At 45.0% G+C, this 17,825-nt stretch overlaps 2 protein-coding genes across 16 annotated transcripts in view; one reads left to right on the top strand and one right to left on the bottom strand.

The window, feature by feature from the left end:
* Window positions 1-17,825, bottom strand: part of LOC100026020 (zinc finger protein OZF-like) — a 515,718-nt gene that overhangs the window by 339,111 nt on the left and 158,782 nt on the right. The gene's annotated exons all lie outside the window — the stretch shown is intronic.
* LOC100023844 (zinc finger protein OZF-like) overlaps window positions 1-17,825 on the top strand; it is a 28,415-nt gene that overhangs the window by 2,354 nt on the left and 8,236 nt on the right. For 2 of the 6 annotated variants that reach the window (XM_056814549.1, XM_056814554.1), the window contains exons 3-5: window positions 6,008-6,059; window positions 15,398-15,521; window positions 16,920-17,015. In XM_056814549.1, coding sequence (XP_056670527.1) covers window positions 6,008-6,059; window positions 15,398-15,521; window positions 16,920-17,015 — 272 coding nt within the window. Of the gene's footprint in view, window positions 1-896; window positions 966-2,470; window positions 5,628-6,007; window positions 6,060-15,382; window positions 15,522-16,919; window positions 17,016-17,825 lie in introns of those variants that run through there. The other 4 variants (XM_056814552.1, XM_056814550.1, XM_056814551.1 and 1 more) reach the window with 4 other exon arrangements.

The raw sequence follows: 17,825 nt of genomic DNA, 5'->3' as shown, positions 1-17,825 counted from the left end.
GAGGAGGGAGAACCTTCCCTGCAGGGAGACAGACGGGCCCTGGAAAGGCCCAGAGTCAGACCATGGAAGGTCTTGGCCAAGGATCAGCTAGCAGGCCAGTGTCCCTGGGTCAGAGGAGGAGGAGGAGGAAGGTGTGAGGAGAGAGGAAGGGGCTGGAAGGTCATTCTATGCCATTAGAGTTCAGGATCTTTGCTAGTGACAGGCAGAATCAGGCAGCTGGGGAAGCCCCCAGAGAGCTCCCCTGTAGCTTTTGTGTCCACTCCATAGTGTGACCCCATCACTGCCCGTCTGCTGCTGAGCTCCTGACCCAGAGAGAGTCTGAGGAGTTTGGGGTGAGACCAGGGTGGCCCTCACAGAAATGGGGCCTTTTTCTCAGAAGAGGAGCTTCGAGTGTTCTTGAGCAGAGCTGTTTGTACCAGAGCCAGCAGCTGGGTCCATTCCTTCTCTGTTCAGTAGAATTCCACGATGGTCCAGTCCTTCCCTTGTTGGACAGGCTGAGGAGAAAGGGGAGAGTTTCTGGAAAGCCTGGGAGTTTGTTTTTAAATATGGACTAGGGAGGTCCTGAGAGAGACATTGAGCATCAAGCAAAGAATGGGATACAGGCAATTTGGAGTGTTCTATATTCTCCTAATAATATGTTTTCAGGGAGCAGCTGGGTGGCTCAATGGATTGAGAGTCTGTTGTAGAGATGTGAGGTCCTGGGTTCAAATTTGGCCTCAGATACTTCCCAGCTGGGTGACCCTGGGCAACTCACTTAACCCCCCCTTGCTTAGCCCTTACTAGTCTTCTGCCTTGGAATCAAGATGGAAGGTGAGGGTTTTAAAAAAGAAATCTGCTTTCAGCAATCTATACAATAACCCTCTGAGGTTAATGTTCTTATTCTCATTATTTCACAGTTGAGGAAACTGAGGCAAACAGATTAAGTGATTTTTTTTTCAGTGTCACGTGGTATGTAAGTGTCTGAGGTGAGTTTGGAAATGAGATTGTTATGAATTTCTTCCTTTTTGTAACCACTAATATTGCTTTTGTGCCATCTTCCCACAATCCCTCCAACACTGGTTCTTTCCCAATTTATTTCTTTTTGGCATTATGCAGGGTATGAGATGAAGCCTTGGCCCTATTTTGGTTCCCATTTCTCTTGATTAGTGACTTAGACCACTTTCCATGTGGCTGTGAAGCCTCTGCACTTCTTTGGAAAACTCTTTGTTCTGATCCTTTGACTGTCTCCTGTCTTGAGTTTCCCAATTCTCTGGATACCAGACCCATTTCTGAGGATCAACCCAAAGTTGTTCTCCTTTGTTACAGTTAAGAGAGTGGTTGACATAAACTGTGACAGTGAAAATATGAGTTCAAGACTTTGAATTGCCAGAACTGTAAAGATAATTTTTAGTGTCTTGGTTTTATATCAAAATAAAGTAGTCGCCATGGGAAAATTCCCAAAATATGAAATACCCAAATCAGCTTGGTTTTATGGAGATTTTAATTAAAACAAATTAAGGAATTAATGAAAAGGAGAGAGTAAGAGGAAATAATGGGGAAAGGGGCCTAGGCCATTGACCTAGGCCTGAGCTTTAAGAGAGATCAGTCAGTCTTTAATCCACTCACCACAAGATTTTGTCCCAAGCAAGATTCTAGCTTTCAGAGAGACCCAGCTACTCCAACTAGTCCAAGCTCCAACTCATCTACCAAAGCTGAATTTTTTTCCAGAGGCCTTTGACCTCCTTTTAAAGAGAATTTTATTCTATGTCACCTCCCCTAAGTTTTCACATCTACCAATCACAGTAGACGGTTTCACAGGGCTGACCATTCTTAATTCACACCTGAGTAGACTAAAACCTCACAGTTCTTGCTAAGCTTGCTTGACCTTTTAGTGATTAATTTGACCTTCATAGGTACTTAGCACCTTTTTGTATTAGACCTAAAAATCGACCCAGCTTAAGGGTTTTAGCTTTACTTTAAGTATGGGTTAAGTACTTTTCATTGTTCAGTAAGGAGTTTACAACTTTATCTTTCCCTAAAGTATGCTTAAGTATGGGTGGAGCAATGTTAAGTTCTCACATACATTCCTGACTAAGTACCTCCATTGTTTAAAATGGGGAATAGCCTTAACCAAATGTTCCAAGGTAGAGTCTGAGAAATTTTAAGGTTCACACCTTCACCCAATTTCTCTCTTAGCCTGGATGCATGAACGTTGTCTGTGCAGAAGTTTTTCAGTTTCAAGTTGTCAAACTTTACCCTTTTCTTGGATAATTGCCTCCATCTCGGATTCTGTTAAGAATTTGAGTCCTACACATGGAAAACCCAATGGAACTATATACTGGCTACAGGAGGGGTTGGGGGAGGGAAGGGAAAGAACATGAATCATGTATTCAGGGGGAAATATTCTAAATTGACTAATTAAATAAAATTTTCAAACAAAAAGCAAGAATTTGTATCCTAGAACGACAAAGGGAAACAACTCAGAGGCACCATCTCATGCATGCTAATGTTTTCTCTAATTAGAGTAATATTGAATTGTTTCCTTTTCATTCACTGGTCTCCTTGAATTAATTTGGTTTTAGGTATATGAATGACTTTACCCCACCCCAGTTTTCAGCCTCTCAGCACTAAATCTCTCTGGCCTCAGTGAGAATCCTCATCTACTTTTACCCACAAGAATGGGCATGAGTGGAACACACTTCTACTTCCATTCCTAGCTCCATCTCTTCAGGCTTTGCCCCCTCCACCATACCTCCTGTCCTGTCTGCTCTTCTCTTTCTAAGAGGACAGGGCCACCTCCTCAGTCTTCCTCCTCTCAGGCCTGTCTGCAGCCTTTGATACTTTTGGCCCACTCTCTCCTCCTGGATATTCTGTTCCTTCTTGGTTTTTAGGACATGGCTCTCGCTCTCTCCTGGCTTAGCTCCTACCTTTCTGACCTGTGATTCTCTGTCTTTTCTGGCTCCTACTCGAGATCTGGTAACAGCAGGGATACAGTTAGGGTGATGGAGCTCCCCCAGCCCTGTCTTTGGCCCTATACTCTTTCTTTACTTGATTTTCCCATCAGCTACCAGGGTGCCATCACCATCTCGGTGTGTCCAAAGCAGACATTGTTCTCTCTCACCTATACAGAACCCCCCACCCTCTCCATAGCGCAGTCTGGAAGCCCTCCTTGACTCCTCCCTGTCCTTTACCCACCTATCCAATATGGCACCTTCACTTTCTCCTTTGGAACATCTCTCCAATCCTCCCCTTCTGTCCTGTGTCACTGCCATCCTCCCGCTGGAGGCCCCCATCGCCCTCCCTCCTGGACTATAAAGACAGGCTGCTGCTGACTCTGTCTGCCACAAGGCTCTCCCCACTCCAAGGCCTCCTCCATTCAGCCACTAGGGTGATTTTCCTACAACTCAGTTCTGATTGTGTCACTCCTCTACCCCGTATACCCCTGTGGCTCCCTATTCCCTCCAGGATCATATGCAAAACATTCTGATTGATATTCAAAGCCCTTCTTTCCAGTCTTCTTCTGTGTTAATCTCCAATCTGTAATCTTGGATCCAGGGACAGTGGCCTCCTGCATTCCTTCAAGTGCAGACTTTTAAAAAGTCCCTTCCCTTCTGTCTTAGAATTGATGCTCAGCATCTGTTGCAAGGCAGAAGATGGCTTAGAGGTGGGCAGTTGGGGATAAGTGGCTTCCCCAAGGTCACATAGGTAGGAAGTATCTGAGGTCAGATTCGAACCCAGGACCTCCCATTCCAGTTCTCTATTCACAGTCACCTAACTGCCCCCAAATGGAAACATTTATTGTTAACCCAGATCTTCCATCTCAGAACCAATTCTGTGATAGAAGAGGGACAAGGGATAGGCAGTCAGGGCTAAGCTAAGATGCCCAGGATCGTGCAGCTAGGCAGTGTCTCAGGTCACATTGGAACCCAGGTCCTCCTGCCTCCAGATCTGGCACCCTGTCTACTACGGGGCCTGGCTGCCTCTGACTTCAGGAGTTTTTGATGGCTTTACCTCATGCCTGGAATATTTTCTCTCCACAGTTAGGCACACTGACTCCTTTGAGCTTCCTGTAAGTCCCAACTAAAAAGGTTCTACAGGAAAACCCTCCCTCATCCCTCTTAGTCAGAGAGCCTTCATTCTTTTCATTCTTCCCCATTTCTCCTAGACAGAGCTTGCTGGGTGTCCATCTTTGTCTGTATATTGACTCCTTCCATCACTTGATTGTAAGCTCCTTGAGGACAAGGATTGCTTTTTGCCTGTTGGGGAATGCCCAGAGCTTGGTACAGGGCCTGGGGCAGAACAAGTGCTGAACGTAGAGGGATTAGAGTAAAACATTTCTGGTCCTTGAGATGCCCTGGGCATGTCCCGTCTTCTCTGTATACACCTGCTCTTCTCCCCTGTGGTCCTGCAGTCCACCCCAAGAAGCATCCTCCTGGAGGAGATGGGATGCCACAAGATTCTTCCCATAATCCCCTCTCTTTGTCTTCTAGCCTAAGGGCTTTCCTCTCTTTCTCCAGCTGTAGTTGTTAAAGGAAGCCTTTTTCTTTTCTCTCTGATGTTCCTCTGCTGCCACTGCTGGCTTCAGGTATTCACTCCTGCTTTCTGCTGCTCGGGGTCTTCAAGAAGCAAATGATCTCTTCCCTTCAAGTTTTCTTTCTCAATATATTTCAGACTTCGCTTCATTAGTGGACATATGCTGTTCTGTCCAGTATTGTGTCTTTCTGCAGCCAGATCTGGGGAGGGAAAGAGAGAGAGGCCATTCTAGCCAGGAGGGACGGCCAGAGGAAGTTCCTGGGAGCCAAGAGGTGGAGGTCCCTGTTCTTGGAACATCCAGGCTCGTATTGGTAGCTTCTGGAGTATGTATCAGGGAGGAAGGTGTAAGAGGGCTGCCAGGGTAGGAGGAGGAGAGGCCATGTGGGCCTTCTGAGGCCAAAGACAATTCGGTGTTTGGAAGTGTAGGGGATCAAATCAGGAGCTTGACAAAGACAGGAGAGCAGCTTAACCCATTTGTTTTCATTGAGGAACAGAGACAGACAGAGAAAGAGAGAGATTTAACCATTTACCCTGGTACGACTTAAAACCTACCTCAATCTTCTTCTATCAACCTAAAAACGACGTAGAAATTGTCCTTTGAGAGAATCTCACTACTAACTCTTCAGCCTCCCTAACCAGGCCTAATCTACACTCTATATATCTATTCTAACTAAATCACGCAACAATGGACAACTCCCCATCCCCACTCTCCCCAGCAGTCACCAGTCACTGCCTGCAGGCCTCTCCCCTCAGGAAACCTTAGAACAAAAGGCCCCTTCTCACACATCCTGCTTGCTTTGACCTCTCCCTGGCCAGCTGCCCTTATTACATCACTTCCTCCTTGAGAGCAGTTTCTCTTTCCTTTTCCTGTGGGCTGGTCTCCATGGTAACAGAACCTCTTCTCTCTGGGCCTGGCTCTCTGTCCACTGAGCCAGTCACCTCTTTCTTCAGTTAAGTTACTACAAGGGATTAAGAATTCCCTTTTATACTCCTGAGGGCAGGCCTGGCCCTGGGTGACTCCTTTGGCCCCTCATCCTGTATAGACCCTGTGGGGCAGCCTCTTCTCTGGGAAGAGGAGGGGAAACCTCTCCCCAGCTCTGGGTGCAGAGGCCCAGGTGTGGCCCCAGGAGGGTCGGGGCTGAGCCAGATCTGGAGCTGGGAGGGAGGTCAGGGCAGCTTTCTTCTCAGGTTCCACCCAGAGCCATTGGCCCAGAGAGTGAGCCCAAAGGCCGAGAGCAAGATGGGCTGTTCTACACTGGGGGAAAGAGGGGAGGGGGTTCCCCGGGGGCTCCAGGCCAGCTCCTGCTGCTCAGAAGGGCAGAGAAGTCAGACATTCCCTGGCCCAGGGGAGGCCTGTTAGGAAGAACTTTGGCTGGAGCTCCATTCTGGGGGTCATAAAGTCAGGGGAAGGTAGAATCCTGAGGGAAGCAAAGCTGGGAAAGGTGGAGGAGCTTCCCCAGTTGGACTCACCGGGGCTACTTTGCTGCCTCAACAGGGAGCCTGGAGTCCCAGGGATGGCCTTGGAGAGGGACAGACTCCGAGCCCCGGTAAGTGCATTCCAGCCCCATCAGCCAGGGAGGCCCTTCCCTGGCTCTGCCACAAGATGGCTGGGAAGCTGCTGCCTCCTTCCTGCTGGGCCAGTTCTGCTCCCACGTCCAAGGCAGGAGGAACAGCCCTTCCTGGCTCTCTTCTCAGGGTTTGGGAGGGATTCCTTGGCCCTTGGGCAGCTCAGACCCCCAGAGCCCCCTGCCATGTTGGATTTCTCCCTGAGGATAACCATTGACTCCTTCTTGTTTGCTCTCTGAGGATTGTTTGTTCTCTTTTCTTGCCTGACAACACACACACACACACACACACACACACACACACACACACACACACACAGCCTCTCCCTCTGTCTCTTTGGACCAGCCTGTTCCCTCTTGAGTCTTGTCTGGCCAGGCCTGGAGCAGAGCCTGAGGGTGTCCCCTGGTCTGTGCCATCCTCACACAAGAGATTGTCCCCCTGGTGCTGCTCACTGGCTTCGTCCTCAACTCTGAGCCTTCCCAGGTGTCTCTGGCTCCTTCCTCTTTCCCACTTCTCAGACCAAGCCAGCGAGTCTAGAGGAACAGCCTAGTCTGTGCCCAGCACTGCTCAGCACAGAGAAAGGGAGAAAGCATCGGCCGCCCTCCAGGCCCTCCATAGTCTGGCTGAGGAGACCCCTCAGCAGCTGTGTCCAAACATGCTCTTTGGGGCCTTGCTGGAGGGAGGCCCTCTAGGAGGGAAGGCTCTAAGGGCTCTGGGGACCACAGAAATCATTGGTGCCCCAGGGGAGGATCTAGCTGGGACTTGAAGGAAGCTCAGAGGGAGGAGGGAGAACCTTCCCTGCAGGGAGACAGACGGACCCTGGAAAGGCCCAGAGTCAGACCATGGAAGGTCTTGGCCAAAGATCAGCCAGGAGGCCAGTGAGAGTCCCTGGGTCAGAGGAGGAGGAGGAGGAAGGTGTGAGGAGAGAGGAAGGGGCTGGAAGGTCATTCTATGCCATTAGAGTTCAGGATCTTTGCTAGTGACAGGCAGAATCAGGCAGCTGGGGAAGCCCCCAGAGAGCTCCCTCGTAGCTTTTGTATCCACTCCAGATTGTGACCCCCCCACTGTTCTGCTGCTGATCTCCCCGATCCAGAGCATTGTGGGGGGTTAGAGGTGATCCCCTGGAGTTCAGTAAGGATACCATTTGCAAGAATGCAAGACCTGGAAACAGCTTAAAAATACAAAGAGAAATTTATTATTTTAGAATGTAATGTTGAGAATGGCCAGAAGGATAGTATAGGTGGAACAGCAAGATGGAAGGCTGCTCCCAGAATCTATAAATTCTGGAGACTGTATACTCTTTACAACAGGGAGGATGGGATGCTGTGTCATGGTGAGGAAGTGATTCTAGAGTGGTAAGCACTCGGGCATTCGGTGGGGGTGGGGGTTGGTCATCTGACTGGAGTCTGCCTAGAGATATGGGGGGTGACAGATGGATGTCTGAGATACAGCCCAATGGTATGGAGGTGTAGCCTAAAGGTGCATCCCTCTGTCCATCTTAAATCTAAAGGATAATCCAAAGAGGAAAATCCTCAGGGTCTTCTAGGAGTTATCAGCTGTTTTGGGTTAGGAGTCCTGAGGATGTCAGGGAGCAAAGGAATTTCCCTGCTAATAGTTTGCCTCAGTTTCTGGGGGGTACACTGCCCATGCCATCTCCCCCCTCTCCAAATATCTAAGGGAAAGGGGACAATGGTCTCAGTCTTCTGTTGCTTCTTCAGAGCTGAGAACGATTGTAGAGCTGTCCCTGCCTGTTGTCAGGAGAGAGAGGTATTGACTGTAGGCAATGTCCAGGGGTTCAGACTGGGAGGGTTGCAGAGGCTGCAGTGGCACCTCGGTGACTCCCATGAGTGCTTTCCCGCTGGAAGCAGCTAGAGAAATCACAAGGTTACAAATGCAAGGTCCACATATCAAGATGCCCCCAATTATCAGGATAATAGGGATAAAAGGGGTAAGGAGGGCATATAACCAGGATGTCCAGGAGGACAAGCCAGGAAACAGCTTTCTGCGGGTATCCCCCATCCGAGTGGATACCTTGTGTAACGCTAGGACTCATACTTCTACTTTGTGGAAGTTGTTGCTATAGACACAAGAAGTATTCTGAACCATACAAACGCTGCCTTCTGCTGCTAACAGAGAGTCTAAGGCGATTCTATTGTCCATCACCACATTTGCCAGGGAATCCAAAGATTCCTGAAGATCCTCAAGACCCAGAGCTGTCACATTGGAAATGATCTTACTAGCTAAGGTCAGGTTACTAAGTAGAGCCTCTTGGTTTAAGTGCCCTATCCAGGGAACTGTCAGTGATATGGTCTCAATCTGACAGAGGAAATTGTCCCAAGAATTCCTCTTTCCCCTGTGTACTTCAGTGGGATAAGGAGTCAGGGAATTTTGAGTATAAATGTACTTGGGGATCCAGGAGCCCTAACGTATATTCCCCATAGTTGATTTGGAGACTAAGACAGGATGTAGTTAAAACTAGTGACTCAAAAGAGTCTTTAGGTGACTACTCTGGGGCATAAAGTGGGGTGCTGCCCTGAGAAGCTAGGGGCACCATGCATGGCTGAGGTATGAGGTATATTAATCAATTGGCAAGAGAAATTAAAAAAAAAAACATCAGAAAAATCCAAAAGAGAAGAAAAAATTTCTGGATGAAAATATAGACTATCAAAGTCTTATGTGTAAAAATTCCAAGTAGAAGAAAAATAAATCTATAACAGGTCCTTCAATCAGGGCCCAATCAAAATGATCTAAGCAATGATGCATTTACCCAGTCAGTAGCCAGGACTACAGAAAGTTGCCACACTATGAGAGGCAGAAAGAAAAGGACCAGATTATAGAAGCCAAGTAGGAGCCAAATTTGGGGAAACTTGTCTGTGAGTATCTTCAGAGTGAGTGTGGACACAAGGAAGGCCTACATCTTAACATAAGTCAAGTGTCGCAACCCCAAGTCTCACACTAGGTTCAAAACCTTTGTATAGGCCTAGAAGTGCATCAATCCATCCTGGATTGGCTTTTCTTTGGCTCTGTGAAATGGCTCTTGTGTGTATATCTTGTCCTGGAATCAGACAGAATCATTAAGCAAAGTCCCATAATTTATTTAAATAATTAGTGGCATCATTTTTATAGTCACAAGCTTTTTAGGGTGTGCATAACAAATGTATCTTAAACTTGTAGTACTGAAAAGTCAAAAGGTTAAAGAAAATCTTAATACTAGTGACATGTGCTTCAAATATAAAAAGAGAAAAAAATTTAAAAAACTGAAAAAGTATATTGCACATGCAAGACAAATATAATAATAAAAGAGCTTTAAAAATTAAAAAATATAGCTTATAATCATTGACACACTGTGTCAGCTAAGAAAATATAGAATACAAGGCTTTCTTACCAAAAATGAGATCCATTTCCTCTTAATATCTGGCCATGCTCACTGTGAGTAGAAGGCAAATGAATTGAACAAGGTTAACAATTTTTCAATTTTAAAAATACAGTAGTACAAATATCAATATCCCCAAAATTCTTAATAGCCCAATTAATTACAATAGCAAACAAACCCACTATCATATTTCACATAAGTTGCTGTGTGGCATTTTTAAAAACCTACGAATTGATGGACATTTGCAACAATTTCTACAAATGTAGCAATCTTTCAACCTTGGTAATTAACATATATATATATATATTTTTTTTTAATAAGGTAAAACTCATCTTGGGTTAAGAACATAATCAAGAAATCTATATATCATTCTGGTGCAAGTAAAGTAGTGAGCTGAAGAGTATAAATAAAGGGGTGCTCCTTTTTTGGAGGCTTTTTAGGGGTACAAATGCCCTGAGATTAACTGCCCAACTTCCATTCACATATTTAGAAATGTGGGAAGGTTGGGGGGTTATAAAATGTATTTCACTTCAACTAGAATTGGCTTTACCTCATGGTAGGGGCAGGCAAAAATAACCAGAGATTGTTAAAAAAAAATTCCAAAAATCATATTTTAAAAACCCTTAAAATCAATTGAGATATTTAGCACATTAAATTTAACAAAGGTTGTTATACAATTATAACCAGTTCTGAAGAAGTCCATCTATCTCTATGACAATTTTACAAAGGCAAAATAGAAAAACTGTTTTTTCATATATGGGCTTAATTACAATAATATTTGTTCAGCACAGTTATAGGGGAAAAACAACAGAATTTCAAAACTCAGTACATTCAAAATAACTTCAATCAACCTTCAGTGTAACAGAATATTGAATCCAGCAATATATGAACTTAAAATCACAAAGTTAAACCTTAAACAAAAAATGCAATAGAATACGGAGATTTTTATAAACCATTGGAGTCTGAAATGCCTCAAAATATAGCCTCTAGTCTCTTCAAAGTTCCTTGGGGTTTTTTGTTTGCTTGTTTGTTTTTCATTATCCATTTAAATGTCTATTGTCCGAAGGCAGAGTAGTAAGGGCTAAGCAATGGGGTCTGAGCGATCTGCTCCGGGCCACACGGCCATGAAGTGTCTCAGGCCAGATTTCAACTAGAGACCTCCCGTCTCTGGGCCTGGCTCCCAGTTTGCTGGGCCACGCATTTGCCCCTTCAAAGTTAAAGTTGAATCTTTGGGCTGAGTCTGCTCCCTGACAGGCAGGTGAAGTCAATGAAGTTACCAGAACAGTCAAAAATCCTTTTAAACAGCCCATTGCTATTAAGTTTCTGTTTGAAAAATCTGTTTCTTCTCCTCTCCCTTTCTCTTTCCCCTGCTATGATCCCTCCTCCTACCCCAGTCCACGTGGAGCCCAGGCTGCCCACATGGAGCCAACACCCCCATTTTGTTACCAGCTGATAGAAATGAGTCCTGAGTGATCTGCTCCAAGGAACTGGGTTTGTTGGGCAGGCAGGTTACCAGGTGATTGCAATCTTGGTTGAATCAAGTGGGCCAGGTGATCTAGAGAAAGACCATGGGGTGGCAGGGCTGGGAGCCGGAGCGCAGACAAACAGGGCCAGGAGCTTGGGCACCAGGTGAGAGGCCAAGGGAGCAGAAGCAAGAGCCAGAGAGGGCCGCAGGCAGTAGCTGATCAAGATGGTTTTCTAAAAAGCATCTTGGAGAAACGTGGCTTAAAAAAAAATCATTATCTGACCAAATAAAATAATGTTTAAAATAAAAAAAAAAGAAAAAATATTCTCAATTTAAAAAAAAATCATTATCTAGGCTAAAATTTTTGAGAAGTTCTCATCCAATCTAGTGGTCGCCAGCTGTAAAGATTAAAATTTAGGGAAACTGAGGCAGGTTGAAATTAGTTTCTCTCTGCAAGGAGTATTATAATTTTAGAGGTTTATTAAAAGTTAAGGATTAAAGAAAAGACAGGATAAGAAATACGTGCCTAGGCCTAGACAAGATAATCTCACATCATGGAAGAGACGCCTCTGCTCCAAAACGGAAGTCCAAATAGAGAGCTCAAAAGCCTCTGCAATCAGGTTAAATCCCTTCTCAATCTTGGCCCAGGTGAGATTACAAGGCATTCTGGGGAAGTGGAGCAAAGACTTGTGGGGATTGAAGTCCTGGATTCCAATCCATTTTTACAATTTCTGTGCCTCTTTTTCCATGTGGGCAATTTTGTCTTTTAATCTGTTATTTTCTTTTTGAATTACTTTCATTTCTTTTCCCCACTTCCCCACTTTTCCCATTTTTCTTCTATCTTTCTTATTTGGTTCTTGAACTCCTTTTTGAGTTCCTGAAGAGTTTGTGACCAATTTCCACTTTTTTGGGAAGTTTGGATGTGCTTGCTTGTTTGTCACTCTCTGCTGTTTCTTCTGTATTTTGCACTTTTCTCCATAGAAATTATCCAGGGTCAAAAGTTTTTTTGTTGCAAATGACCTCTTACCTTCGCGTTTTCTTCCTAAAAATATTTCAGACTCCTCTTCATTAGTGGACATCTACTGTTCTGTCCAATATTGTGAAGCTCACATTTGCAGGTGTTGGGAGTGAAATTTAGCCAAAGAGTAAACTGAGGCAATTCTCCAAGGAAGACAAGCAATAGAATGCTGCTTGTCAATAAAAGGGTTCAGGGGATTGCCTCTATTAATGGGAAGAGCAAAAAACAGACAGGATAAACAATATCATAGAATTGAGGGCAACATGATTGGTTATGGGGCTGCGAGAATAAGGGACACCATGATTGATTGGAATTATCAATAATAAGAGGCCAGCAGTAACCCACCCCTCCTTCTCTCCTCAGATGTAGAAGTGATTCTTATTTGAGTGCAAGGTCAAGGCTCTGACTTTGGACAGCAAACCAGGCATCTCTGAGAGATGGGACAGGGGTGTAGAAATACTAGACCCGACTCCCTGGGGCTCACCAGAATCTTCTAAGGTCATCTAATACTTTGAAATGAGACTAGAGTAGTGATAAATTGCCCAAGAACTGAAATTTGCACTTCTCTTATTACAGGTTGGCAGAATATTGAGCCAGGTCAGAAGGCAGAGAACCATGGTTTGGGTAGTTTCCAGGCAAAAGCAGTTAATGGTAAATAGGATCCATAAGTAAATGATACAAGGCCAGATGAGCCTTCTCAGAGGATAGGTCACCCTGGGCTGCCTCCTGAGTTTCAACGTTCTCTGGAACATCTTCTTTCATTTCTTGAATTTTGAGTAGTCTTGTATTATTCCAGTATCCTTTCCATTGCTTTTGAAGGTCTTTCTTCTGAGGGCTTGTAGCACTTTTTGTTTCTGACTTGAATTGTTCCATGGAACCACTTCCAATCTTGGAATTGGCAGCCTTGCGTTGGTTTCTTTCTGAAGGCCATCTGTAAATTCTTTCTGTTCCAATTTCATTTTCTATGGTCCTGAAGTTCTGGCCAGTGCTCTTTGGTCGTGATTGTCATTATTGTGTTCATTCTTTTACCAGCTGGGTTCTTCTGGGTGGCCTCTGACCTTTAGGTGGTCTGTGTTCCTCCCATCTTTGAGATCAGGATGTTTGGTGTTGGAAGTGTGAAGATTTTGTTTTACCTTTGTTGACTTTTCTTCTAGGTTGTCCTTCCCTTCTGTGGATCTCCATTGCAAATCTCTTGTTCTCAGATTCTAGGTTTTGTAATCTCTTCACCCCAAGGTTGTAACAACCTAAAGTGAAAGGTAATTCTTGGTTCTCTTTGTTTATTGAGTTTACATTTGTGAAAAGGGAATCCTTTATTCTCTGTTACCTATTTGGAGTTAAAACTTTGGTTAATGATAACTTAAATACCCCTACTTAGTACCTCACTAGATTGTGAAGACAGGATTAACTCTTCTTTGTCTACTTTGAATTAATCAATAAAAGCCAGTACACCCATAATTAACCCTAAAATAAGGGAAACTCTTACTACAGGAGTTTACACCTCTAAAAGGAAGACACCCCTACTTAAGGGTCTGCAACCCAGATGCTAAACTGAGTGATAACTCAGAAATGTGTGAATCCTAGGAGGAGAGTTAACACCTTTAGAGGGGACAACTCAGTCCCAGAGACACTGCCCTTGGGCAAGACTGGATAATTTGGAAATTGTGATTGGCCCCTGTGAAGAGGGCGGGAACAGGAAAACACCATAAAAGCCACGAAATCCTTGGGCTTGGGCAGTCTTGTGAAGTTGATTCTTATGGAGAGTGTCTCCTGGAGATAGTTTTCTTTGGGTAAGTGAAAAGGCCTTGACTGCTTTCCTAGTTTCCTAAGAGACAAGCTTCCATCTTGGAGGAGGCCTCGTAGTTACTCACTATTGACCCTACTGGCTGAGGAAGTGTAGGTATTTTCTCTAATATTGTTTCCCCTCTAATTTGGTAAATAAACTTCTGACATGAGATACAATAACTTGGGTGACCACGTTATTTCACATAATTTCAGTCAACCACTAAATTTAAGCTTTACACTAACAGAGGAAGAGAATACACAAAAGAGGGATGAAAAGGGTTTGGGTGGAGAGAAGATGCCCATATCAGCAGGATGGTGGAGAAATTAGGGAGAGGAGACCCAGAAAAGTAGATAAAGGTGAGAATGAAGCTATTTGAGATTCACTTTCTATTTCAAAGGAAGTTTGGAGTTCATAATCTCACCTGCTTGGACATGATAGATGGATGTAAGTGATATGAGAAGGAAAGGTGTTTGGAGTAGCATCCATTGAATGTGAGTGAAGGAATCAACTAAAGATCAGTTATCAGGCCATAAAGGACTGCCTTTCTTTGCTGAGAACCCACACAGTGAATAGTCTGTAGTGAAGAAGAATAACTCAAGAGATCCTAAAGGAAAGAAAAGATTTATTATCAATTCTTGGAATCTGAGAAATCATAAGAGAGAGTCAGGAATGCCTCAGTTGCTCAGAAGTCAAATCCTAGAATAAAGGAAATGGAAAAGCATCTAATTCCAGGAACATTAGCCAAACATATATTATGCATAGAGCAGGGAGGAAATATAAGTGGCAGCTCCAGAGTATCAGGGTATTTTCAGATCTGGTCAACCTCTCCTTTATATGGGCTGTCCGATGTAGGTCTCTAACTTGCTACCTTGACTCTTGTTCTTTGAAGTTTCTAGAATGCTGGGTGTATGTTGAGATTATTTCTTCCTCATAAGGATAGTGGCAACATTTTTTTCTCATGAATTAACTTCAACAAAACCCAAATAAATTATTTTTGTGATTGAACAAAGTAATTCTCCCTTCTCTATCACAGTTATTTTTATTTTTGTGTAATAAAGTATAATTAAGGAATATATACTATATACAAATAAAAGCAATCATAACACAAAGGCTTTGGCTCTGACCTGTCCTACCAAGGGGAACCTCTAGCAATGACTGTCACAACAGACACGTCTCTTTCACTTGTTTGGAAAGCATCCCAGAACACTCCTTTGAGTCCAGATTGTAATGACCATCTCTAGGATGCTCTTCGTGTTCTCATCCACATCAGACTTGCTTTCAGTCATGCAGAAACATAACTAGATCTTTTCTTTAGCTTTGTTCTCTTTGAAGGCATCCCATAGAACTCTCTTCCCCCCAGAACACACTGCTCTGGACAGATTCTCACACTCTTCTCAGATTTTGCTTGAGGACACATCACTTCTAAGTCCTGGGAAGGAGGAACTTTCCCCTCACCTTCTCTTTTCCCCTCCACAGATCCACACAGCTCCCCGCTAGAACGCAGATTTTGCCATGATTTCACAGCGCGTTGAATCGTGTTATAATTAAAAATTGATGTGGGGGCTTATTACCAGATCTATAAGCATTTATTAGAGTTTCATCGAAGCCAAGAGAGGGAAAGACAGACAGGGGACAGAGAGAGGGGGTGGGACTCAACCTTTCCAGATCTTTCTCTTGAAGGTGCTGACCTTCCAGGATGTGGCTGTGGACTTCACGAGAGAGGAGTGGCGCCTCTTGTCCCCTGCCCAGAAGGAGCTATATAGGGAGGTGATGCTGGAGAATGCCTGGAACCTGCTCTCTGTAGGTAAGGAGCCTCTCCCTGCTGCCCCAGTCTGCCATCCAAGGGAATGTCGCCCTCAGCAGCAGGCAGGGTGGGGAGCAGTTTTCAGTCAGGAGGAAGGGACCAGGGCTCCTATGCTGAGTCCCAGAGCCAGGGCCCTCCTGCTGCCTGGTTCTCCCATAAAAGATCTTTGCATGGTGTAATGGGCCATTGGGGGTTCCCTTTGGTGCTCCTGAAGTCAGAGATCAAATCCATGTGGGAGAATCTCAGAGGCTGATTCTGTCTCGCCTTTTCCCTGGCCCAGAATTGTGTCTTCCAAACCCATCTGGGAAAACTATCAGGGAAGGTTTTCCACCCACCCTCTTCCTCTCTAGAGTGGATCTACGATTTGGAATATTGTTCTCTAGTTCATACCTCCTGGGTGTCCCCGGCAGAGCAGGGTTGTCCTTAGTCTTCCTTCCTATTGTCCTAAGCCTGCAGCAGAGCTTGGTGAGAAAGGGAGGGAAGGGAAGAAACCTTAATAACAACCTGCTCTTGTTCAGGTGCTCTGCCAAGGGTTCTCTCTGTAATATTATGGCTCTTCTTCCTCACCTTCATCTTCCAAATTTGGTGACACAATTATCCCCATTTTACAGATGAGGAAATAGAGGATCAAATAAGTGACTTGATCTGAGGCACACATATAGAAGCTGCTTATGATGAGATTAAAACTGAGACCTTCCTGCCACTCCCCTTCTAGCTGCCAGATAACAGAAAAAACTATTGGCTAAGTTCAGTCTTCTGTAAAAGAAATGCACCAGAACCAATTTTCTGGTTCCAGACTGGTTCCCTGACTGACCTCCCCCTCCTTTCCCCCCCACAGTCTCCATGTGGAGACTCTTCCAGGAGACCCCATAAGCCTCCCACAGGCTCTGCTTGCACCCTTCTGTCATTGTTAGGGCCTAGGGGCTGTCTGAGAGACAGCATTGGGTCAAGGAGGATTGTTGAGCTCCCCAGGAGAAGAGGCAGAGACTCCCTGAGAGAGAGAACAGTCCCTGAGGCTCAGGGAAGCATCAGAGCGTGCAGAGCAGGCAAGATGATGGGACAAAAGCGGATTCCTCGAGGTCCCTGGCTCTGGGGCTTCAGACTGATCCAGAACAATAACCCTGGAACCTAGTTTAGGAATTTGGGAGTTTCTGGCAGAATCAACCAAAAAAAGAGGCGAGGGAAGCTGTTTGTTCATTTGAGGTCCCCCAGCAGAGTAACTGGCCCATTCTACCTTGGGATCCTACATTAGAGACACTGAGAGGGAGGGCAGACTCCTGTGGGAACCCCAAGGACCGAATCTTTGTGTGGAGTCACTGCACTGCCCTGCCTTTCCCTAAAAGGAACTCAATGACAAGCTGTTCTCCATCCTCCTCCCTGACTATTCCCCATTCCCAGGGCTTCCAGCTCCCCCAGAAGATGTGCTTTCTTGTTTGGAGCAGAGGGAAGGTCCATGGATGCTGGAGCAAGAAGGCCTGAGGAGCTTCAGCCCAGGTGAGGGAGGAAGAGGCATGTGAGAGCTGGGATGACCAGAGGCTTCTGTGTGCTCTGGGGAAGCAGGGCTAGATTTGGGGACAGGAGGACCTGACTTGGAATTCTTTTTACAGAAGTTTTAGCAGGGTCTCCCTGGGTAAGTCCCTGCATCCCTAAGCCTCAGTTTCCTCATCTGTAAGATGAGGCTGTTGTCCATTTCCTATCAGGTCCTTTCAGGGGATCGTTCTCTGACCATCTACAAAGTCATTTTTTGGGATTGAAGGGCCTAGGAGTCTCCTACAGGTGTCAAAGGGAGTTCGCTTATCCCCTCTGAGATCTTTATTATCCAGAAACCTATATGAGTTCTTGCTCTGTGCTGGGTCCTGGAATAAGTTATAGCGGATATAAAGGGATGCAGGGGACATCCCCTACTCTCATGGAGCTCACCAGCTGCTGGAGCAGACAGCATGCCAACAATTATTTTTTTCCATTTACTTTAAATTTAGTATTTTAAAAAAATGTTTTATTGATTAAGAAAATTTTCCCATGGTTACATAATTCAGCTTCTCTCATCCTAGTCCCATGTGATCAAGCCATTGTTTTTCTTCTGTGTTTCTACTCCCACAGTTCTTTCTCTGAATGTGGATAACATTTGGGATAGTCCCTCTGGATGGTCCTGGGTCATTGCATTGCAGAGAAGTCAGTTACATTCAATCGTGCTACAATGTATCAGTCTCTGTGTACAACGTTCTCCTGGTTCTGCTCCTTTCACTGCTTCAGTTCATGGAGGTCATCCCAGTTCACATGGAATCCCTCCAGTTCATTAATCCT

This window comes from Monodelphis domestica, chromosome 2, assembly GCF_027887165.1.
Source record: "Monodelphis domestica isolate mMonDom1 chromosome 2, mMonDom1.pri, whole genome shotgun sequence".
Taxonomy (NCBI): Eukaryota; Metazoa; Chordata; class Mammalia; order Didelphimorphia; family Didelphidae; genus Monodelphis; species Monodelphis domestica.
Note: the sequence above shows the minus strand (reverse complement) of the source record. Positions and strands in the feature narration are given on the sequence as shown.